This window comes from Zootoca vivipara, chromosome 13, assembly GCF_963506605.1.
Source record: "Zootoca vivipara chromosome 13, rZooViv1.1, whole genome shotgun sequence".
NCBI lineage: Eukaryota > Metazoa > Chordata > Lepidosauria > Squamata > Lacertidae > Zootoca > Zootoca vivipara.
This window is the reverse complement of record NC_083288.1, coordinates 49936588-49958621: the sequence shown is the minus strand read 5'-3', so window position 1 is coordinate 49958621 and position 22034 is coordinate 49936588. Positions and strand designations below refer to the sequence as shown.

The window sequence follows — 22034 nt, the reverse complement described above, 5'->3', positions numbered from 1 at the left end:
GGAGGGATCCTCCCTCTTTCCACGCTCAATCTACAGCTTGTGAGCTCCTGCCAAGCAAAGAGAGGGAACAAATCTATATGGCTGGTTGGGAACAGAGGTTTGCTCTTGTGCGGCATTCCATCAGGGCTGTGAACTGTGTGTGCACATGCGTTTTTGTGTTACTGATTCTTGGCCTACGCTGCCTTGTATTGCACCTAACAAACCCCATGGGACTTGCTCTTTCCTGGTGGCCTGTCTTCCTCTGTGTGATGGGAGGTTGCTTTCTATCACGGCAGCCTGCTGCACATGTCTTTCTGGGATCTCAGCCAGCCAGCCCTCCCTCCCTATTGGCATGCCAGGGGGAGGGCTGTGTTCTCTTCCTGGCTTTCCTGGGCCAAATGAGTGTGTGGCCTTGGGCAGGCCAGCACAAGGGACTTCGGTGGGACCTGCTCCACCTTCTGCCTGCCAAGCCAGGCGGAGGCTTTCTGGGCACCAGGCCATGCCTTGGTAATACTAGAGCAGTGGAGGGATGTGATTGTAAGCCTCTTGTCTCGCTCTGCATGCCAAGGTCGGCGACAGTCCAGACGGCAGCTCCGGAACGAGAAGGACAAGCCTCTCCCCCCACTTCTGGCACGAGTTGGTGGGAACATCGAGGTGAGAAGACAGCCTTGCAGGATGGCTTTTGAGTGGTGGGAGGGGAACGGTGGATGGGACAGGTCCACTTCCCTAACGACCGTTTGAACTGTGGAGTAGGAAAAAAGTACGGGTTGGACTACTGGAGGGTCTTGTTTCTGTAGACAGATGTCAGGGAAGAGGAAGTTTGTGGGAAAGGGGGACTGGAAAAGGAGCAGTGCTTTGGCTTAGGCGTTGTTTATTTTTTATTTCATTAAATTTATGCACTGCTTGATTGTAAAAAAACAAGCAAACATCATAGCGGTTTACAAAATCTATGTGTTGTGGTACAGCTTGAGTGGTGGGCAATTTGGCAACAGTTATGCTCTGTGGACAAGTGGCTAGTTTACTAGGTTTCCTAGAAAAATTAGGGGAACCCTAGCTGTAGCCATATTAGTGATGTTTTAGGGATGACCCTGGCTTTTGTGCCACCTTCCTTCAGGTGCTTGGGTTCAACACCCGCCAGCGAAAGGCCTTCCTGAATGCCGTCATGCGCTGGGGCATGCCTCCACAAGATGCCTTCACCTCCCAGTGGCTGGTCCGGGACTTGCGGGGCAAGACGGAGAAAGAATTTAAGTAGGTATCTTGTGTGAGATTTGCATCCTGCCACCTGCCACTCTTCACCAGGGGGAAGAAGGGCTCGTCCTGCCTCCTGCTGCAAATTAGCAGAACCTCCCGAATAACAAGTTTTGAGGATCCTCCTGCAAAGCAGCTATAACCAGGGTTGTATAAACATCACAGTCCTGCTGTACAAACACAAACACACAGCATCTCAAGAAACTTATTTTCATTCAAAGAAAAAGAAAGAAAACAGACACTTTCTAGACATTCTGGCCACAAAGATAAGCTTGGCTGCATACCAGCAATGCCTGCTAAAACCTCCAGAGCTCGAGGGAGGCCCATCTTCAGCACTCCCCCTGCTTGTATGAACAATTGGAACATAATATACAAAATAAGCAAATGCAAGGAAAACAGTTTTCAGTCTAATTTGTTCAAGTGCCAGATTTGGCATTTTCAGATGTAGCATGACATATAGCCTGTACTGACCCTGAACTCTTGGAACAGGGGTAGACAGATGAGCCTATAACTCTATTTGCCAAGTGTTTTGGGTCTGTGTTTCCTGGAGTGTGAGGTAGAGGTGACCCTCCCCTCCCTCATGCAGACACACAGCAATCCCTCAGTAAAGAGGGGCTGTGGCCGGGTGCACTGGGGAGCCCAAACTCTGGCATCTACCAAGCTGGACCACAGTTACAGAGCTATGTGCTCAGTGGGTGAAGACAGGAGAAGAAAATTCTGATGGCAAATGTGTGGGTCTTTGTCATAGGTGGGGTGTTTGGGTTCAGGTCCACGTTCAGTATTCCTATTCCTTTCCGTTTCCTCCTCTCCCTCCCGTCTCATGGTTTGGGTGCTATTGCTTCTGGAAACAAAGGCACTAGAGGTCTGTGACATCATTGCAATCTAGCCACTGATTAGGAGCTGGCCGTTGCAGATAGACACCAGCCTACTTTCAAACCCAAATAATTCTGTTTACAGCAGCTCACCAAATGCAGAGGATAAGAGGAACTCAGCTCAATAGGATCAAAGGTCCATATAGTCCAGCATCCCCTCCCCCCCCCCACAGTTGCCAGCCAGTTGCCCCAAGCAGGGGAAGTCTACAAGCAGGACATGAGTGCAGTCACTCTCTCCTGCCCAGGATTGCCAGCAATGGGTATTGAGAGGCAGACTGGCTCTGATCCAGGAATTACTATTGATAGCTGCCTTTAAAGTTGTCCAAATTGGCAGCCATTGGCACATCTTGTTTTTCTAAACTAAAAAGCCCCAAATGTTTGTAGAACCATAGAATTTTAGAGTTGGAATGGGACCACAACTGTCATCTAGTCCAACACCTTGCAATCACAGCTAAAAAATCTGTTTCAGATGGCCTTCTAACCTCCATTTCAAAATTTCCAATAAGGAGACTCCAGCACCTTCCCTAGTATTCCAGAACACTGCCAAACAACTCCTACTGTCAGAAAGTTCTTCCTAATATTTAGTCAGAATATCCCTTTCTCATTTAAATCCATGGTTTGGGTCCTGCCCTCTGCAGCAGTAGAAAGCAAGTTTGCTCCATCTTCCATGTGACACCACTTCAGATATTTGTTTTATCTGTTGTAACCTTTCCTCATAGGGGAGTTGCTCTGTCCCCTGAGCATCCTTGGGGAAATGTATCAGGATCTTAACTTTGGTGCTCTCTCTCCCCCCCCCCCCCCCGCCCATAAATTCTCATTCAGCCTGTTGGATTTTATATTTCTTCAGGGCATACGTCTCACTATTCATGAGACACCTCTGTGAGCCTGGGGCTGACGGTTCCGAGACTTTTGCCGATGGGGTGCCCAGGGAAGGTCTCTCGAGGCAGCAGGTCCTGACACGGATAGGTGTCATGTCTCTGGTGAAGAAAAAGGTAGGGAATCTCACCATCAGGGTAGGAAAGGCAGGTGGGTAAAGGGAAATCATCCAGTTCCCTTAAGAAATTATTATGCGTGGGTTTGAGCATGGCTTCTTTGCGCTAAAGGAAAAGGAAGTGTTCTTGAGTATCTTGGCTTTCTTGTTCACCATTAACCAGGTAAATTCCAACTCCCTCTTCTTCTTTTTGCTTTAAACAACAAGCCAATATTTTACCCGTTCTCTCTCCACAATCCCCATAGCTGTGGTGCAAATAAGCCAGTGCAAATTCAGCTCTAGCGTAATATAGTTAATATCATTCAATAGCCTGGGAAGAAGTAGTACCCTTATTATTTTCAAAGTATTCCTGGAATTCAGCATCTGTTTGAATTTTAAAATTCTCATCATACAGAAGTGAGGTATTTAAATGCCATGAGACAGAACCACAGTTTTTGTCTGCTTCAAGGCTATTGGCATTATTTTTTAAAGGGAATGAATGGGAATGCCAGTGTTTTGTTGTGTTGTTTTTTTCTGTTTGGGAACATCTTGACTCCAGAATCTCTTCTGTGAGAGCCTGACTGAGTCCATGGGATCCTCTTCCCTTCCTCAATATTTCTACTGTTGGGCTTGTTTCTGCGGCCCTTATCTAACACAGCTAAAATGTGTTTGCTCACAGTGGGCTGCATATCTTTTTGTATGGCAGGTGCAAGAGTTTGAACACATTAATGGTCGCTGGAGCATGCCTGAATTGATGCCTGACCCCAGCGCTGACTCCAAAAAGTCATCCCGAGCTTCGTCTCCCACAATCAAAACCTCCACCACCACCCCAGACCCCAGCTGCACCAATACCCCCTGCACGTCCAAGCCAGGTATGGCCCCTGGAGCAATGGGAAACACTGAGGATCTCTTGGTGGGGATGGGGGTGGGAGGAACTCCAAATCACTTCCAACCAAGAGGCCAGAGACCCTCCTAATAGGTTCAGAATCTGGCCAATAGGTGAAGGTAAAGTTCCTTCATGTTGCTGGTCTCCTAGGATTTCTATCCTGCCACATCTCTGAGCATTGGGGCTGACTACAATTACTAATTCATTCCAAACAGACATCGCTCTCAAAAGAGCTTAGAATTTTGCCCCAGGGTCTAAGGCAAAGTCACTTTACATGGATACCAGTGTAAATGAAACCAGATTCAGTTTAAGAAGGTGGCTGTATTAATGCTAGCATACATTAGATAAAAACTTGGTTTGTTGAAATGATAAGCTTCATGTGGATTTGAATGGCTGCAGTTCATCTTGGCTTTGGGTTGGTTCTAAGGTGTATAGGATTATAGTGCAAATGTGTTTTTGAAGAAGGAGAGGATGACTGACTGTTACCTTGGTGTCTATCCCACCAGCTACCCCGGCTCCCAGTGACAAAGGAGATGGGGCAACCCTGGCAGAAAAGGAGGACCCAGAAGCCAAAGATGAGAAGCCGGAGAAAGAAGCCAAGGGTGGCGAGAAAATGGAGGTTGAGGTTTGTGTTTGTGCAAGGAGGGGTTCTTTCAGATGGCCCTCCAAGCAATAGAGCTTTCTGGTTTGGTGTACCTTGTGGGGGGATATATTTTGGGAATGTTTTCAAAAGCAATATTGCTGGGGAAATTACCAGGATTGTTGGCACTGAAGGCAACAGCCTACATTCTGTGGATGTGCCCTGCTTTCTTCTTCCCACCATAGAAATAAGGGACCGGGCGGAAATAGCAGACCGGAAGTAGCGCTGCCGCCATTTTGGAACTGGGCGGAGCATGCTCAGAAGTGACTTTTGATGCTGCTTTGCCCAGTTCCAAAATGGCCGCCGCGCCAGAAGTCGCACTGCAGCCATTTTGGAACTGGGCAGAGCAGCATCAAAAATCGCTTCTGAGCATGCTCCGCCCAGTTCCAAAATGGCCGCCGCGCCAGAATAAACCGGGGAAAAATAAAAAAATCCGTTTTTTCAGCTTGGAACAGCTAGAAAAATGGGGATTTCCCGGGGAATACGGGAGACTTGGCAGCTATGCTTCCCACTAGTTTTGATATTAAAAGCTTCTGGCCTTAGAAACAACAGCTTGAGGATTCCACAGTTAAGCAGTAGCTCCACCTGCAGACAGTGAAACTTCAACCACACAATCCCCTTTAGCAGCGGTACATCATCTCTAATTCACTTCCCTGCTGTGTGGAGTTCCTAGCAATGTATTACTAGCTCAAAGGGTGGTGGAAAATGGTTGTTATTTTGCATTTCTCAGCCTTCAGCCCCCGAGCAGCCCACTTCTGCCACCTTCTCAGGGGAAAAAGCGGAAATGGAGTCATCCAAGAAGCCTGACCAGGAGGGATTGGCAGCACTTGGGGAGAAGGAAACAGAAGCTGAGCCCGCAGTCAAGGAAGAGAAAGAGAAATTGGGTAAAGATTTACAAGGATGGGGATGGAGGGGGAATGGTTCTAGATCTGAGCACCGAAGACTGTCCTTCTTTGGGAACGTGGGGGAAATGCAATTTGCTCATTTTAGTGGGTCTTGTGGTAGACGAAGGCTGGGTTCATTGGGACAACTGACCAGACTGGTACCACAGTGGGCAAGGCTCAGTGAGTAATAAAAGGAAGGTGCAAATGTGCCTCAGGTATCCTCACCTGCTCTTTACTGTCAAGGAATGTGGACCTGAGAAGACCTTGTCATCAGTGGGAACTCCAACCAAACGTCCACCTTGCTTGTATCTTCTCTGGATGGTGTGTGGTGGTCTTGTGGAGGTAGTGCTGATAGTTCTATGGGAGGCCCCCTACACTTGTCATGATAAGCAACCAATGTTCCCTTTTCAAAGAGGACAAGAAACTTTGGCTGTTCCTTTTGGGGGGAAATGGTAACAGATTAAGTCATACCTCAGTTTAAGTACGCTTCGGTTTGAGTATTTTCAGTTTAAGTACTCCGCGGACCCATCTGTAACGGATTAATCCACTTTCCATTACTTTCAGTGGGAAAGTTCACTTCAGGTTAAGTACGCTTCAGGTTAAGTACAGACGTCCGGAACCAATTGTGTACTTAAACCGAGGTACCACTGTATAATGAAGATCCTATGCAGCATTGCATGACATCAGATACTCCAAGTGACACCCCCATACCTAATGTTCCCCCTTCACTTTCCAAAGTTCCAGATGCTGATTCTGAAAAACTCGTGGCAGATGAGAAACCCACAGAGAGCGACGAGAGTAAGGAAAAGGCTGAGGGAGAGGCACAGGAAGTGAAAAAAGGTAACATGGCCTTTATGAGGCAGAAGTGTAGAGTGATGAACCCATTTTGTGGTTGAATGGCTTGTACTGTGTCACCATCCAGGGGTTAGGCAAGCTGGGGGAAATGAGCAGTTTAAGACTCTCACTGGGAAGGCATCATGTGGTACTTTCCAGTTTTTAATTCCCCCTCCCCCCCATTTTGCCTTGCTCTGGTTTCTGGGAATGGCCTGATGGCAGGATTTGAAGGTGCTGTTTGGGAAAGGACAAATATCACCAGTCTCTCCGATCCCCCTTCCCACTCCAGAAATTGCCTGACGTGTGCAGAGTGACTCCACATAGCCTCCAGGGAGGGAGGAAGGGGAGGCCTTAGATTTGAGGGTGTGGCTTATGTAGAATTTTGCCGACCTCCAGTGTGGAAGCCTGGGGGTGGGGCACAGAATCTACAGGAGGCGGATGGAGAATTCAGGGCTTGGGGGCCTCTTTCATCTCCCTGTTCTCACCTTCTCTCTTACAAGAAGAGGCAAAAGCTGAGAGGGAGCCTGGAAAAGAGCCCAAAGCTAGCAGCATCAAAGATGAAAACCGGAACAATGGCAAGAAGGAGGAGAAGACCGAGAAGCCCCGATTCATGTTCAACATAGCCGATGGTGGCTTCACGGGTATGTTTTGGCTTCAGATGCAGACCTACAATGTGGAGATGAGCCTGTGCTGGTATAGAGAGTGACCTGGCAAGTGTGTGTGTCTGTGGGTGTGTAGAGAGCGGCCCCCTCCCTTGTTTGGACCAACTAGGGAAAGAGGCTCTCTCTCTTAAGTGGATAATGTGTGAACTAGGTCACTTAGTGTGGAAGTAACGTGTACTGTTTGAAACATTGGGTGCCAGATTTTGTCAGGAGTTCATTGAGAGTAGCACTGACTGTGGACATCTCTTCCCCCCTCTCTCTTCAGAACTCCACACCCTGTGGCAGAACGAGGAGCGAGCCGCCATCTCCTCCAGTAAGCTTAACGAGATCTGGCACCGCCGACATGACTACTGGCTACTGGCAGGCATTGTCCTGTATCCTTTGACCCAGGAGAGTAGTATGTGTGTGTGTGCTGATTCTTGGCAAGTAAGGAGTGCCAAGCTCACCTCCTGGAAACCCCTACTTGAGCTCTTCCTTGGCGAAAGGTGCAGCCCTTGGCAAGAGATGTGACAGTACAGAGAGACGAATAACAGAAATATAGGATTAGTGCCTAACCTTGGAGTGGGCTTGGTTATGGCACTCTCCTCCAATATTGGCCACTGGCAGATTCAAAGGGAGATTTGGCACCTTCTGAACAGTTGTCTAGAGCAGGGGAAAGACCCAGCGACTGTTCTCTGTGCTAGGAATGTCTGCTGCTGGCGTTCTGTATAGCAAATATGACTTCAGTGTTTCCCCCTCTTGAATGCTGCTGACAGTGGAGAAAAAGAGTCCTAGCATGGGAGAAGAGCCTATTGCCATTGCCAGGCAGGTACTTGGACCCAGCATTGCCAGGCAGGTACTTGGACCCAGCATCTTCTCCTTCCAGCCTTGAAAGGAAACATTCCATAGGCAGTCATCTGCCCAAAAGGTTTTCTCCTAATCATGCCCTATGATCCCAAGCATGTTTGCCCAGCAGGGCTCAATGGGACTTATTCCCCAGGTGTCTTTTAATATTTCAGACAAAGTCTGCCACCTCCTCCATTCCTGTATTTCTGAGGAAAACAAAGGTTTAAATGCTTTTTTGCTGTTTTTTGCTGTTTTATGCTTGTTCTGTTTATGGAGCTGTGTGAGTTGACAGGGAACAGCAGATCCAAACTTTCACTCATAGCCTCAGGGCTGGGAAAGGCATTTTCTGGCCTCTTGGTTCAGGGTAGATAACCATGCTGAACCATAAGCTGTAGGCTGTGACTTCATGCCAGGCAGTTCCTTGTTCCCCTGCCTTGCTGGGAAGTGGCAGTGGGTTCCCTGTGGCCTGTGCAAGATTCCTTAATGCCCCTGCACCTCTCTACAGTCACGGCTACGCTCGCTGGCAGGATATCCAGAATGACAACCAGTTCGCCATCATCAATGAGCCCTTTAAGACCGAAGCCAACAAGGGAAACTTTTTGGAGATGAAGAACAAGTTCCTTGCCAGAAGATTCAAGGTGTGGATGAATGAATTGATGGGACCAGACAATAGAATCAAGGGCTTGGGGCCAGTTGGCAGTCATAGAGCATGACTACTTCAGGCATAGCAGTCTGTGTAATTCAAAAGCTTGCTTTCAGCATTTTGAAGCTAAAGTTGAAGCTGTGTTAACGTTGGCAGTGTAACCAGAGGTTGCCGATCTGAGGACAACGACGATGTCAGTGGCTTCTGAAATAAACCAGGCGTATATCCAGACAATTACATTATTTCCACAATCACAAATGTATTTTGGGGTGCAAAATAATCTCAGCTTTTATAAACAGGTTTCTAGTCCTTATGGTTATGAAAATAAGTTTGAATGTAATGCCTGGGGAGAACCTAAAATCCTTAAAGTGGGGCAGTGGAGGTATAAGCATTTCAGGGGTACTTCAGGATTCTGCATAGTTTCCTTCCCCTCCTTGTGACTTAAAAGAGTCAGAATTAACTGGATTTGTTTAAACTAATTAATACTGAAGAATCTGCAAATTATTGCCCAGTCCTGGTTTTGGTTACCTTGAGAGGAAAGCCACATTGGGCCAAATGACAGTTTTTCATAGCACCTCATTTTCCTTCTCTCCATTTCCTTCCTTCAGCTTCTGGAGCAAGCCCTGGTGATTGAAGAGCAGCTGCGGAGAGCTGCCTACCTGAACATGACCCAGGACCCCAGCCACCCGGCCATGGCCCTCAACACCCGCTTTGCCGAGGTGGAGTGTTTGGCCGAGAGCCACCAGCACTTGTCCAAGGAATCTCTGGCTGGCAACAAGCCTGCCAACGCCGTCCTGCACAAGGGTAAGAGGCGGGCGGGTAGGAGGGCCCGGAGAGGACAGTCCATGTGAACCCCCTACACCCCACCCCCCGCGCCTCTGTGCTGCGTCCTTCTGTACGACATTCTGAATCCATTAAAGTGCGGTTGTGATCAGAAAAGCCGCTGTGTACAGTTGTCTCCTTGATCCTGCTCTGTGTATCTCTGGTGTATCTGCTTTGGTCTATCCATGGAGTATCCACAAATATCTTCTGAGTATCTGCCAACAATCTTTTGTGTGCTTGCTGGACATCTGCAAAACATCTTTTTATCTTCTGAACATTTCCCCTCTCCTCTCTGTCCCAAGCATGACTGCTGAGTATCTTTCGGTGTAGCAGTGGAATATACCCTCCAGACTGTCCTTTTACACAATCATATTCAGTGCTTTTGATGTATCTTTCCTTTTTTTAAGTCCCCATAAAATTCTCTTGAGTTTCACATGGAGCGCTTCTGAGATCCCTGGCTCCATGCACTTTTAAGTATCGCTTGTGTATTTCTCCATCAAATATTCTGTGAGTAGCACTGGTTCACATTTGTCCCTATCCATGTGTCTCTTAAATATTTTGCTCTCTCTGGTGCATTTCTCAAGTATATCTGGTTTGTTTCCCTGTGAATTACTCTGGTGTGTCCCCCACCCTCCCAAGTACTGTGTGAGCATCCCTTGCATTTAGTCTTCCATCTTGGTGCATTCATTTCCCTCCATCTGCTTGGACTCATCCGGGAGTCTCCAGTGCCTGCTAGCTGTCCCTTGGGAGAGTACTGTATTTCCTCTCCACTTGGTGATTAACAATCTGGCAAGTGAGCCGAATCCCTTCTCTATGACAGTTGGGCAGGAAGAGTGGATAAATCTTCTAGCTCATTTTGGGAGTGTCCATGGAGTGAGTTTGGCTCAGGAGCAGATTTCACGCCATCCCCCCCAGCCTCCATGAACTTGGTGAAATGCAGCATAGGTTTGGCAAGGGTTTATTGGGTTCCAGGAGAGGTCTCCTGTTAACCTGGGCTCTGCCCCCCCTGACAGATTCCGGTCTCTTTCTCCTTCTGTCTCCTCATTTCTCTCTCCTGCCAGTGCTGAACCAGCTTGAGGAGCTTCTCAGTGACATGAAAGCAGACGTGACGCGCCTGCCAGCCACGCTCTCTCGCATCCCTCCAATCGCTGCCCGCCTCCAGATGTCCGAACGCAGCATCCTCAGCCGCTTGGCAAGCAAGGGGAACGAGACACAGACTGCCCCGGTAACCATCTGCTCCCTGCTCCACTCACATTTCCCTGACTGGCCAGTGAAGTGGGGTGGAGGGCACCTCACAACAGGGCCTAACATGGTTTTGCTTCTATTGGTGTGAAGGCAGCCTGGAACACAACTGACAAAACAGGTTGTGAAACTTTTAAGACTTGGAAGGATGGTCCTTCTAGACAGACTTATTTCCACCTGTTCTATTGTGGGATTTCTCTGCATTGCAGCTGGAGTTCAGTTGCCCTCTCCCTCTTCTTCTTTTCTTCTTCTCTTCTTACAGGCCTTCCCCCCTGGGCCTTATGCCACCCCTCCGAGCTTTGGGGGCGCCTTTGGTGCCACCCCTGGCGGAACGCTCCCCACTATGGGTGCCAACTACAGCCAAATGCCAACTGGCTCCTTCATCACAGGTTGGTTGTGGGTGAGTGGGGAAAGGGCAGGCAAGGGCAAATTGAAACTGCATGTGGGATCTCTGATCACAGTTCACACACCCCACCCCACCCCAATTGTGGGACCAGCAGGGGGAAATTTTTGTCTCCTTCCCAGACCAAAATACATTGTTAGAGCAACAAATCAGAATGAGCATTTTTGATATTCTGGCATTCCTGTCTTTGACATGGGACCCTAGATGGCATTCTCCGATCCAGTCACTAACCAGACTCATACCTACTTAACAATGAAACCCATCAAGGAATGAAGATTCCTGGGTAGTCTGGGAGTAGAAAGGTCAATAAATAGGTGTTGAAGAAAGTCCAGCAATCGTAGCTTCTCTCCTTGGCTCAAGGATGTCAGAACATGGAAGTTGATCAGGGATATATGGTTGGTTGTTTTTTTCAGTGCCCCTAAAAAATGGTATTCAGCAAAATATGTTTAGCATTTTATGATTTTATTAAATTTCACCCCCCCTGCACAATACCATTTTGAGGCGTTGCCTCTTTTTCTCCTTTCTGATGCTGATGGTGGCTTTCTAAAAAGATTAGAACATGTGGGCGGGGAAAGAAGTGTGTTTTGTGGTTGCATGCCAAAACAGCAGCTTCTGTGGTCAAAGGTGAGCTATGTAATGGTGGCGACATAGCAGGGGATGGCTCTCATCACCAGTATGCCCTCTTTCTCTTGTTCCTTCTTCAGTGGGCAAAAAGGAGCACCAGGCAAGAGTTGGGAGCTGCATGTCTGAGTCATTCCTCTAGCTAACCCTGCCTTTTTCTCTCTCTGCTTGTGTAATTGCAGCCAATGGTCCCCCTGTGATTGTGAAGAAGGAAAAAGAAGGAGAGAGCCTGGAGAAGAAAGAGGCGAAAAGTGGGGAGGTGATTTGCATAGACGACTGATGGGGCAGCTGGGCTAACTTGCCCACCTGGTTGCTTCTGGACAGGTCCTGCCTCTGGCAGAAGGGAGGGCACATGGTTCCCCTCCAGCCTCTCCTCTTTTATTTTCTGATCACGTTGGTGGCTTTGCCTGGGCGGTGGGGAGGGTGGGTGAATAATGCCCACCTCAACCTCCTGTGTTAGATTTAGTTGCTGTCTCCCAAGCACCTCCTCTCTCCCATCTTGGGTGTGGGGAGGCAGGTCTCAAAACCAGCCGGGGAGAAATGTTTGGGAGCCAGGGCCCACCTGGGTTCTGTTCCTGGCCAGAGGCTTTTAAGCGGGCAGGAAAAGCAGGAATGGAATTAGGCTCCCAGGGCTCCACCTTTGGAGTCTCCTGCTTGTGACAGAGGAGGGGGCTGCCTGCCTTGCGGCATTAGTTCCTGGCAGTGCTGAACCTTTGAGAAGCACTGCAAAGTGACTCTATAAATATGAATATATATATAATGTATACACACTCATCCTGTATGTTTAACCCCCTTCCCACTTGTGCTTGGACCCCTTGCAGGGGCGATAATGGGGCAGTCTGGGGAGGGGGACACACTCCCTAGCCATGTTCTGTTCTGAGAACGCATAGTGTGGGGAGCAAACTCCACCACCACCTTCCTGCATCTGGAAGAATGGGGAAGCCAGATCCCGAAGGTGCACCCCTCCCAGGAGTGTCCCCTGCTTTGAGCAGACGGGCAAGGGGGCTGCCTCTTTACCCCTCCTTCCTGCCAGCCTCTTCCTTAGAAGCAAGTTATTGGAGGAGAGGGGGACAGGGAGAAGGGGCAACAGGAGAGCTAGCTCTGCGCTCCTGGATTTTGTTGCCGGATCTCAAGTCACTTCTTGTTTAAATCTTACAGAATAAAGGCACTGTTTCCTTGGCTACATCACCTGGGTGCGTTGTGCCTCCTTTGTGTGGGTGGCTTGGAAGAAATGGGGCTCTGCCAGTGCTTGAAAGGGGAGGCTAGGTTTGCTGTTGAGTCATTTGTTTCCACTGCAGTTTCTGTGTCATTTTCACATAATCTAAAAGGTTGCTTTGCACATTTAAAAAAGGTAAACATAAGCATTGGACATGAAACTTGTTAGCAGTTGTGTGTGCTGAGCTTTGCAAAATATGGATTTAATGTACGCACCTTTCCATGCACGACTGTTAACAGATGAAACAAGGCTTGAAGAAATGGGGTGAATAGCAGCATTTGCCTTTCTTGTGCAGAGGATTTTTGAAAAATTCAGCCCTTGTTATTGAAGAGGAGAAAATGGATATGTAGGAACAGCTCAAGATTTTATTTATTTATTTATTCATTCATTCAGGTTTCCTCCCACCTTTCCTCTTGGTGCAAATGGCAGCTCACACCCACAATAAAACACATACGTTAAGGCAAGTGGCAATCTACAAGCCAAAAAAAGACCAGGCAAATCCCATAAATGAAGCCAGCTGCCAGTTAAGAAAAATGAGTAATGACTGAAATGCAGGCAAAGACCCATGTAGATCCAGTGCTCTTTACCTGTTGGCAGAAGGAGGGCGAGGGCCTGGGGCATTTTAGAGCCTGGGCTCTGAGCCTGAAGTCAAGGAGTGCAATACAGATGCCAAAAAGGCTTGAGATTGCTCAGGACTATGCATGGAAGGAGAAGGTTGCTGTTTTATATGCTCTCAACCATTTACACTAAAGATTGGCAATGGGGAAGAAAAGGAGATGATATCCAAATTCAGCCTCTGGCCATCCACCAGCAAGTCCCATTTCTGGGACATCAGGAGGAAGCTGCAGGGTCCAAGTGAGGTTCTTGGTGTGGCGCAGCTGCAAAGCAGGAGGGGACCAAAAATGAAGATGGCCTGGCTTTGCATTTCAGTGCAGCCATATAGGCCGTTTAGAGATTTCACTCTTGAAAGCTCTTGATAGTTCAGTTGGTAGAGCATGAGACTCTTAATCTCAGGGTCATGGGTTTGAGCCCCACATTGGGCAAGAGATTCCTGCATTGCAGGGGGTTGGACTAGATGAGCCTTGTGGTCTAAAATTCTATGAAAGAAAAGAAGACGACTAAAAAAAAGCAGCAAGTGGTGAAGTTTATGGCACAAGCTAGGAACCCTTCCCACCAGCAGAGGTCAGCCTAACCCTCTGCGAAAAGCTCTGCAGGAAAATCTAACCTTTCGTTCCAGCCACTGAAGTTCTGAGAAAGCCATGGCAAGGTACAGCTTCTGTGAAGGGACTGAACGAGAATCACAGGCAGCCAGGCTCTTTCAACCTTCTGTTCAGCTATCTGGAGCATCTCTCATCAGGGTAGCCTCTTTGATGTCTTCACCCACCCAGCTGTCCTGACCCGTCACAGATTGTAAGAGCACTACCAAAAAGAAATTTACATGGGGTTTCTTCCGCCAAACTGTTGAACACACAGCTTTTCTGGCACAAACTGCTTTTTTTTTAAAGGGTCACACTGCCACCCAAAACATCTGGAGGACACCGGGTTGGGGGAAGGCTGCTTGGCTGAATTCCTATTGGTGCAATAGAGGAAACTAGGAAGCGCCATGATGTTTAGTCAGACCATTGGGCTAGCAAGCTCAGTACCATAGTTCGACAGTGTTTCACACCAAAGTCTTGCCCAGCCCTGCCTAGAGATGTGAGCGTTGCACCTGGGGCCTTCTGCATGCAAAACTACGGCCATTCCTCCTACATTGCAGGCGGCACTTGTATGATTTCCTAGTGTACTCACTCATTCCCAACCCAGGGTGTGTCCATTCAAAATGGATTGTGATTGGTAGTGGATGCCTGATATTTTACTCTTTACTGCAATGTCTTTGTTCCTCTCCACTAGTTTGATCTCTACTTCTAACACACACACACACACACGCCTAACTTCAGCTGGCAACCCCACTCCCCCAAGTCTACTCACCCCACTCCCCTTTTGAAAGTTCAACTAATCACCAGCTTCTTAAAATGAATGAACTCGCATGGGAGATTTTACCAAGAGCTGACCCAAGCTCACCTTTGAGAGGAGGCAGCGTTTGGAAAACCAGAAAGACAAAAAGCAAAATTTTGCAACTTGTTTGTATTACAACCCATTTTTGGGGGGGATTACGAACAAATTTGGGGGGGGGGGCATTGGTGAAAGCGCGCCTTGGGTTACAACCTGTTTTGGTTTACAAACAAACCTCCGGAACTGATTACGGTTGTAAACCAAGGTACCTGTAGAACAAAGAGTCAAGTAATTCAGAGCTAAAACATACCCAACAAACTGAGGCAGAATAGACTCTTCTGTCAATTAGATTGTGAACTTACTTGCACCATGTTTTGAAGAAAATTATTCATGTTCTATTAAAAAAACACCATTCAAGATAAAAATTACCTCCATTTTCCTTCCCCCAAGGGTTAACAGTGTTACAATTTCTACAGTTCTCTATCTATTCAACAGGGAACACCATGAGTTAGCCCCAGGGGGACAATAAGGTTGAGACATATTATCGGTTAATGTTTTCCCCAGTCACACGCTGCCAGGCAATTGGAGAATTACCTATACCAGTGGGGTCCACACCAACAGGTTGCATGACTTTCACCTGAGTTATTTCTGAAATTAAGCCAATCTCACACATGGATTCAGTTAATAGCAACACATTATGTACCTCCCATACTTTATGAAAATTCAATATTCATTCATTCAATACAGTATTCATATTGTTTCTTTCCTACTTTTTAACAAGTACAGGAAGGAAAACTGAGCAAGACACCTTGTTCCATGTATCAATATTAACCCTTAACTTGTAGCAAAAAGCTCCACTTGCTAGATGAATTCTGCATTGTTCAACTCCTGGGTCACAGCAGCAACATTCCCACAGTAATTATATATAGTGTAAAAAAAAATCAAAAGTAGGACCCTTGTAGGAACTTTGGGTTGAAAGTGTGTCCTGGGACTGAAAATGTTTGAGGACTAGTGCCATAAATCAGGAGTTGCCAACCTTTTTGGACCAATGGGGGCACCAGTCACAAATGGTGGGCTCGCATAACACAAAGTAGATACAGCTCCCAATAACATTGTTTACCATGGGAATCAGCTACGTCCAGGCGTGTCTTACTTTTTAAGAAAAAAAGGCCAGCTTCTGTGGCACTTCAGGTATATCAGTGTAACCCTTTTTAGGCTTAAAGCTGACCCAAATCCTGCCCCAAATTCTCCTTTGGAGTTGTAGACTCACAGTTCACATGTTGGGCTTGGCTTGTTAACAGGTTGCTCTCCTGATCACATGCCACTGCCTCAAGGCAATTTCCAGCTTCATTTCCAAAATGAGGTTCCTTGGCCGCCAAAAGTTTGAGTCACATCCCTCACGTTTGCAGCATGTTTGTGTCTGGCTGGCTGTGGGCTAGGGTGGACTAGCCAGAGTGTGTCATGCAGATGCCACCCACACAGGCTCATTAAAAGCAGCCCTTGTCCCTAGTCATGGGAGAGAGGCTGGTTGCAGAGTCCAGAGTGATGATTAAACAGGATATGATGGCTTGGAAATTGCTGCAATCCTCTCGATGGGGAAACTAGAATTGGAAAGAGCCTGGGACAGGTGTGCTAAAGCAAGGAATGCAGCAACCTGAGTCACCCAGGTGAAGAATCTGCAGGTTGCAGGGAACACACAGAGGTCTTATCTACTCAAGGTGTTGGGAAATGGCAGGTGCCACCTGGCTAGCCAAACCTTCAGTACTGTATTGTCAAGCTCTCTTGAATGCAGTGAGGCAGTGTGGTTTAGGTGTCAGACTAGGACCTTGGAGAAACCAGGGTTCAATTCCACACATGGCCATGAAGCTCACCTGGTGATCTTGGGTCACAATGCCTCTCAGCCAAACCTATCTCACAGGGTTGTGAAGATGAAACAGAGGGAAAACTATGTCTACCATCCTGAGCTCCTAAGTGAATAGGTGGGATATAAATGTAATCAATAAAAAATTCTGCAAACTATTTGCCCCACTCCTACAAGAAACCAAATGTAAGTCTTTTACATCCACCTTCCTCCAAATTTAGATCTTTTCCTCACCTTGAGAGCTTTAGGATGAAGGGCACTACCCGGCCTCAAGAGCTCACAAACCTTTTGGACCCTGAGCACCCTTTGACAACTGCCTTTCAGTTATTTTGGTCTACGACAGGCATGTCAAACCTGAGGCCCTCCAGATGTTTTGGACTACAATTCCCATCTTCCCCAACCACTGGTCCTGCTAGCTAGGGATCATGGGAGTTGTAGGCCAAAATAGCTGGAGGGCCGCATGTTTGACATGCCTGGTCTACAACCTGTATCAGTCCTGCCCATTTTCAAGGTTTTTGCTGCCATGTCAAAGCAGTGCTGATGCTAGATAACACTCAGTTCTTGCTTGGTTAGGAGGTGGGTCACTACATTCTGCTGACCCAAGACAAAGGCTTGTTTCAAGGCAGGGCTAGGCCCCCTAAATCAAGGGTCCCCAAACTAAGGCCTGGGGGCCGGATGCGGCCCAATCGTCTTCTAAATCCGGCCCGCGGACGGTCCGGGAATCAGCATATTTTTACATGAATAGAATGTGTCCTTTTATTTAAAATGCATCTCTGGGTTATTTGTGGGGCCTGCCTGGTGTTTTTACATGAGTAGAATGTGTCCTTTTATTTAAAATACATCTCTGGGTTATTTGTGGGGCATAGGAATCCGTTCATATTTTTTTTCAAAATATAGTCCGGCTCCCCACAAGGTCTGAGGGAGAGTGGACCGGCCCCCTGCTGAAAAAGTTTGCTGACCCCTGCCCTATATCAACAAAGGCCCATAAATCTTTTAGGTTGGTAAAATGATTCCCAAACAGTGTGCTGTGGAAAGGCTGGTAGTCTGTGGTCTGAGGGGTTTTGTTTGGCTGCTAAGGTTTGGAATTGAGGTGTAGGTCAGAATTCAACTGGTGACGTCCTTAACTGTTGTGTTTGGGACTAAGGGGCTTTTTACAAAACCAAAAAGATAACCACTAAAATAATAGTTCAACTCTTGGGTTTTTATTAAAATTAAATAAGTTACAATTGGCAAAACGGGGAAGAATTATAAATATGAAATTATTAAGTATGCCAAATACATTTCACAGAAATGCTTCTTAAAACAAACAAACAAACAAACAAACACTTAAATAATTTCCTTGTCAGGAAAAACACAGTATCTAGCTAGGAGAGGCCGACTGCCTCTTCTGATACTTTTCACATATGAGATTTCCAACATGGGAGAGCCTGCATAATCTGTTCTGTAGTTTGTAATGAATGCAGCAAAAGAAAATGGTATTGGTCAGAGGAAGCACAAGCCAAACCAACAGTCACAAGGATTATGAGCCCTGCTTGTAGCCTGGATGGTCTTCTCAAAGGACCTTTGGTCAAATAAACTTTTACTTCAGCTACTCATCTGATAAACTAAGAAACACCCTCAACTTTGTGTCAAAAACATGTTGCAACGGGGGGGGGGGGGAGATCCTTAGTAAGAACTGGATAATATACCAAAATATTTCCATGAAGTCATTTAACCAAATTTGTTAGGTATGCTGAGGGTAAAAAAAAGAAAGCCAAATATGAAAGATGTAGCTTGCAAGGCTGAAAACAAAATATACATACACATACACACAGGGATTGCAAGGCACGGTATTTCCACCCTCGATCTCTTCATACAATGGCACATGCTAAATTTTGTTAAAATGGCTACTTTGCAGTAGGAAAACAAAGTATTACAAGTGCCAAAAATATATGTTCAAATTGTAAGCCATCCAATTTTGGCTGCATCCATCCCATTTTTGCCAGAGTGCACATAGGAGGGTACTTTCAGAAATGTATGCCGCCTCAGTTTTTTTGAAAGGCACATAGACAATGGAAAACTTTCCATGGTTCAGAACCATGTTAAACAACCTATGTGCAAGATAAATTGACTGCAAGTCAGCCTTCAAGACACGGACTTAGTCCAGAAGAGATGTAATCTTGTATCACGTGACAGGCCATCCTCCACTTTCTGCTGCTATCTTCCACACTTTGCTCCAGAAGCTGTGAGGGGAGAAGGGATGAAAGAGTTGCTCTAGCTCTTCTTGGGTCATAAGGAATAGCACCTCCCTGAGCAGCATGGTGAAAATCTGTCGCATGGTAACCAGAAGAACAGGCATCACCTCAGTCATCCTGCACGTGCTGCAGGGAAAGGACACCCCATGGGTGGACAAGGGATGCTTCATCAAAGCCTTGAAGGTGCAAGCTGGCTACTCTTCTGATGTAGCAGGCTCATAAAAGCTTGTTGATTCCAAGCCAGCCACTTTTCAGATGATGTAGCAAGTCATGAGTGCCAAGTCCTTTATTTCAGGGCCATAGGCTGCACAGGAGAGAAAAAGAAAGCCACTGGTGTAAACTATAATTGGGGACCCATAAATATTTAAAACCGCTAATGCCAAAGCTTATGTCTGTCAGCACAAGCCTAATTCAGGAGCCTCATATTAAAGCAAGAAAGTGTTTCACCTGAACCACCATCCTCTGACCCAACTTTGCATCATGGAGGCAAGGGAAAGGAAGTGCTCAATCAAGGGACTGGCACACTCTTTTAAGAATATAGTTATAAGACGTTGGGGTACACTCCAGCCCCAGAGGGAGATGGGACTCATCTCCAATAACTCTTGTCTACCAAAATAAAAAAAATTCCTTCCTGTAGCACCTTAAGAGACCAACTAAGTTTGTCATTGGTATGAGCTTTCGTGTGCATGCACACCTCTTCAGATGCACTGAAACAGAAGTCACCAGACACATATATAGTGAGAGGGTGGGGATATATAGTGAGAGGGTGGGGAGGGGTATTACTCAGAAGGGTGGTGGGAATTCCAATACCTGGATTTTGGAAAAAAGCATTGACGTTTAACATACATAAACCCCGTGATGTCAATAAAATGGAGATTAAGGACACGGCCAGCAGGATTGCTTGCTTGCTCCAAACTGACACATCTTATAACCGTGCTTATAACCGCGCTGCCACTTAATTAAAGGAAACCTTGGCCAACTAATCCCATTTTAGTCAATCCATGAAATCTACATAAAGTTTCAAAGCAAGAAAGTTTCCTTTTTTAAAAAAAGAAGAAACAAACAAAACCCACAAGTCAGATGCAGGAGGCAGCAGGCAGCACCTCAGAAGGCCACGCGTGTTAAGTCTGTCAAAGCAAAAGCGAAGATGGCTTAAAAAGCAAGCATTTATGGCAACTGAAAGCTTTTGTGGAGAGGCCACGTTGCAGCAAAGTGTTACATCCACCACCCCAAACATGCATACACATCCCCCAAGGTGAGCAGCACTTCATGCACCTGGCAAGGCAGTCTCCTGTCAACAAGCGAGGCCTGCTAAGCCCTTCGAGCCTCCTGTGCTATTTATTCCTCCCACCCTTATGGGCTATTTGTTCCTCCCACTCCCTGTGGCTTTCTATTACTGTATTCTGTTTTAAAAAGCTTACTGAAAACAAATGTTTTACTAATACAGTAACGGTTAAAAAAATAATTCAGACCACGCCCCCTACGGCTAAGAAGAGGAACTCACGGTTGATTGGTGGTCTCCGCCTGGGGGGCACGGACCTGCTCCGGCCACGCCCTCTCCTGCTCCGCGCAGACGCATCGCTGTCCCCACTTCCTCCCTTCAGGAGTCTCTTTAGCGCCCTCCACAGGCGCCATTGGCCGGCCTCGGCGTCGCCGCCGTCCTCCTCCTCGTCGCCCTCCTTCTCCCCCAGGTGCTCCTCGGCCTTGCTCCCGCCGGCCCCTTGTTTCTCGAGGCGGACTACGCGCTGCCAGAGCTCGGCGTCGATGGGCGGCAGGACCAGGCGGCGGCGGCCGCCCCCGGTAAGGCCCGCACTCCCGCGCCTGACGCCGGCCACGAGGAAGTTGCCGCGCTCGCGCAGGGAGGTGACGGCGCGGCAGTAAGGGCACGTGACCTCCTCCCACCAGCCCTCGCGCGCCAGCTGGCACACGCAGGCGCTGCAAATCACGTGGCGGCAGCGGGAGGGCTTCCACGAGCCGTGCGCGCCCCCGAGGCGGCGCGGCGCGCGGCCGCAGCGATCGTAAGGCATGCAGCAGATGCCGCACTCCAGCTCCTCGGAGGCCCCGCCCTCTTCGCGCTCGTCCACGGCCATCCTCCGCTACCTCGACTTTAAACGGCCCCTTCCGCGCTGACCCGCGCGAGCCAGGCTTCGAACTGAAGGGCGCCTTTCGCCGGCTGCCTCTATATATAGACACGAGGAGAGCGTGTCCGGTCGCTTGGGTACACGCCCCTTTTGCTCTTTTCAGCCAATGCGGAGCTAGAGGGGCGGCGCGCGGCGAAAGGACACGCCTCCCCAGCCTCTTTCAAAGGGGGAAAAAGGCGGGAGAAAAGATGGGAGGCGGTTGGTGGGGGGCGGGGAGGGCAGGCGGGAGAGGCAACCGCTTGACTCAGGCAGAAATCCAACTGGTGAGGCTTCTTTGGTAAAGTGATGCAGAAAGAGCAGCTACACCAGTCTGATTTCTGTCTGCACCACGAAACTGAAAGGTGTGGCAACCCCGTTTCTTTACTTTTAGCATGCATTATTTTATCGTGGTTGTTTTATTTATATGTACAGTTTTAATTCCAATAATGTCCAGTTGATTTTCATTGTGTGTATGTGGTTTTCTTTAAAAAAAAAAAAACAAAACCACCCCGTGTTTTTATTTTATCTGTAAGACACATTGAATCCTCGTCAGGGAAAAATGAGGGGTATAGATGAATAAATAATCATCACAACCATCATCCCCATTAATAAAAATAATATTTATTCATTCATTCTATCCCACCTTTTTCCGAGAGTGGGGACTCAGTGCGACTTACAAAAAAATTAAAACAACACAGATTAAAATACAAAAAGCTAAAAATAAATATAAAAGATAATAGTTAACAAGTATTTAAACTTAAACATCAATGGGAACTGATATGGGAATTTCCAAAAATCCAGCTTTTCTGAAATTTGATATTCCAAGAAATTAATAAAATAACCGAACAACAATGGGAAGTCTCAAACCAGAATTAGCTTTATTAAATATATTTCAAGACAACAATCTGGATTTACATGATAATAAGCCGTTTTTAACAAGCGACAAGACGCAGCCAGACAATGGAAAGATATTTCTGGCACAACAATAAAACAATCAGTATAAAACAGTTAGCAGGACTCCGAGAGATTAACAAATAAACTACAGTTGACATGTGGACAGATCAAGAAAAATGGCTTTGT

General features: G+C 47.3%; 2 protein-coding genes across 4 annotated transcripts in view; one reads left to right on the top strand and one right to left on the bottom strand.

Annotated features, from left to right (window-relative positions):
* The window catches only part of CHD3 (chromodomain helicase DNA binding protein 3), a 59635-nt gene extending 46916 nt beyond the window's left edge, over positions 1 to 12719 (top strand). For all 3 annotated transcript variants that reach the window (XM_035134441.2, XM_035134442.2, XM_035134440.2), the window contains exons 27-40: positions 548 to 633; positions 1094 to 1227; positions 2947 to 3091; positions 3776 to 3941; positions 4462 to 4580; positions 5326 to 5479; positions 6218 to 6319; positions 6814 to 6954; positions 7241 to 7349; positions 8306 to 8438; positions 9052 to 9247; positions 10327 to 10490; positions 10770 to 10896; positions 11714 to 12719. In XM_035134441.2, coding sequence (XP_034990332.1) covers positions 548 to 633; positions 1094 to 1227; positions 2947 to 3091; positions 3776 to 3941; positions 4462 to 4580; positions 5326 to 5479; positions 6218 to 6319; positions 6814 to 6954; positions 7241 to 7349; positions 8306 to 8438; positions 9052 to 9247; positions 10327 to 10490; positions 10770 to 10896; positions 11714 to 11811 — 1874 coding nt within the window. In that variant the 3' untranslated portion in view covers positions 11812 to 12719. The remainder of the gene's footprint in view (positions 1 to 547; positions 634 to 1093; positions 1228 to 2946; positions 3092 to 3775; positions 3942 to 4461; positions 4581 to 5325; positions 5480 to 6217; positions 6320 to 6813; positions 6955 to 7240; positions 7350 to 8305; positions 8439 to 9051; positions 9248 to 10326; positions 10491 to 10769; positions 10897 to 11713) is intronic.
* A 3019-nt stretch (positions 12720 to 15738) lies between these two features.
* Positions 15739 to 20972, bottom strand: RNF227 (ring finger protein 227). The gene is made up of 2 exons (XM_035137236.2): positions 20339 to 20972; positions 15739 to 19138 (listed from the first exon to the last, which is right to left on the bottom strand). The coding sequence occupies exons 1-2, from the start codon at positions 20922 to 20924 to the stop codon at positions 19086 to 19088; spliced, it is 639 nt and encodes a 212-aa protein (XP_034993127.1). The 5' UTR covers positions 20925 to 20972; the 3' UTR covers positions 15739 to 19085.
* Between the last annotated feature and the right edge of the window lie 1062 nt (positions 20973 to 22034).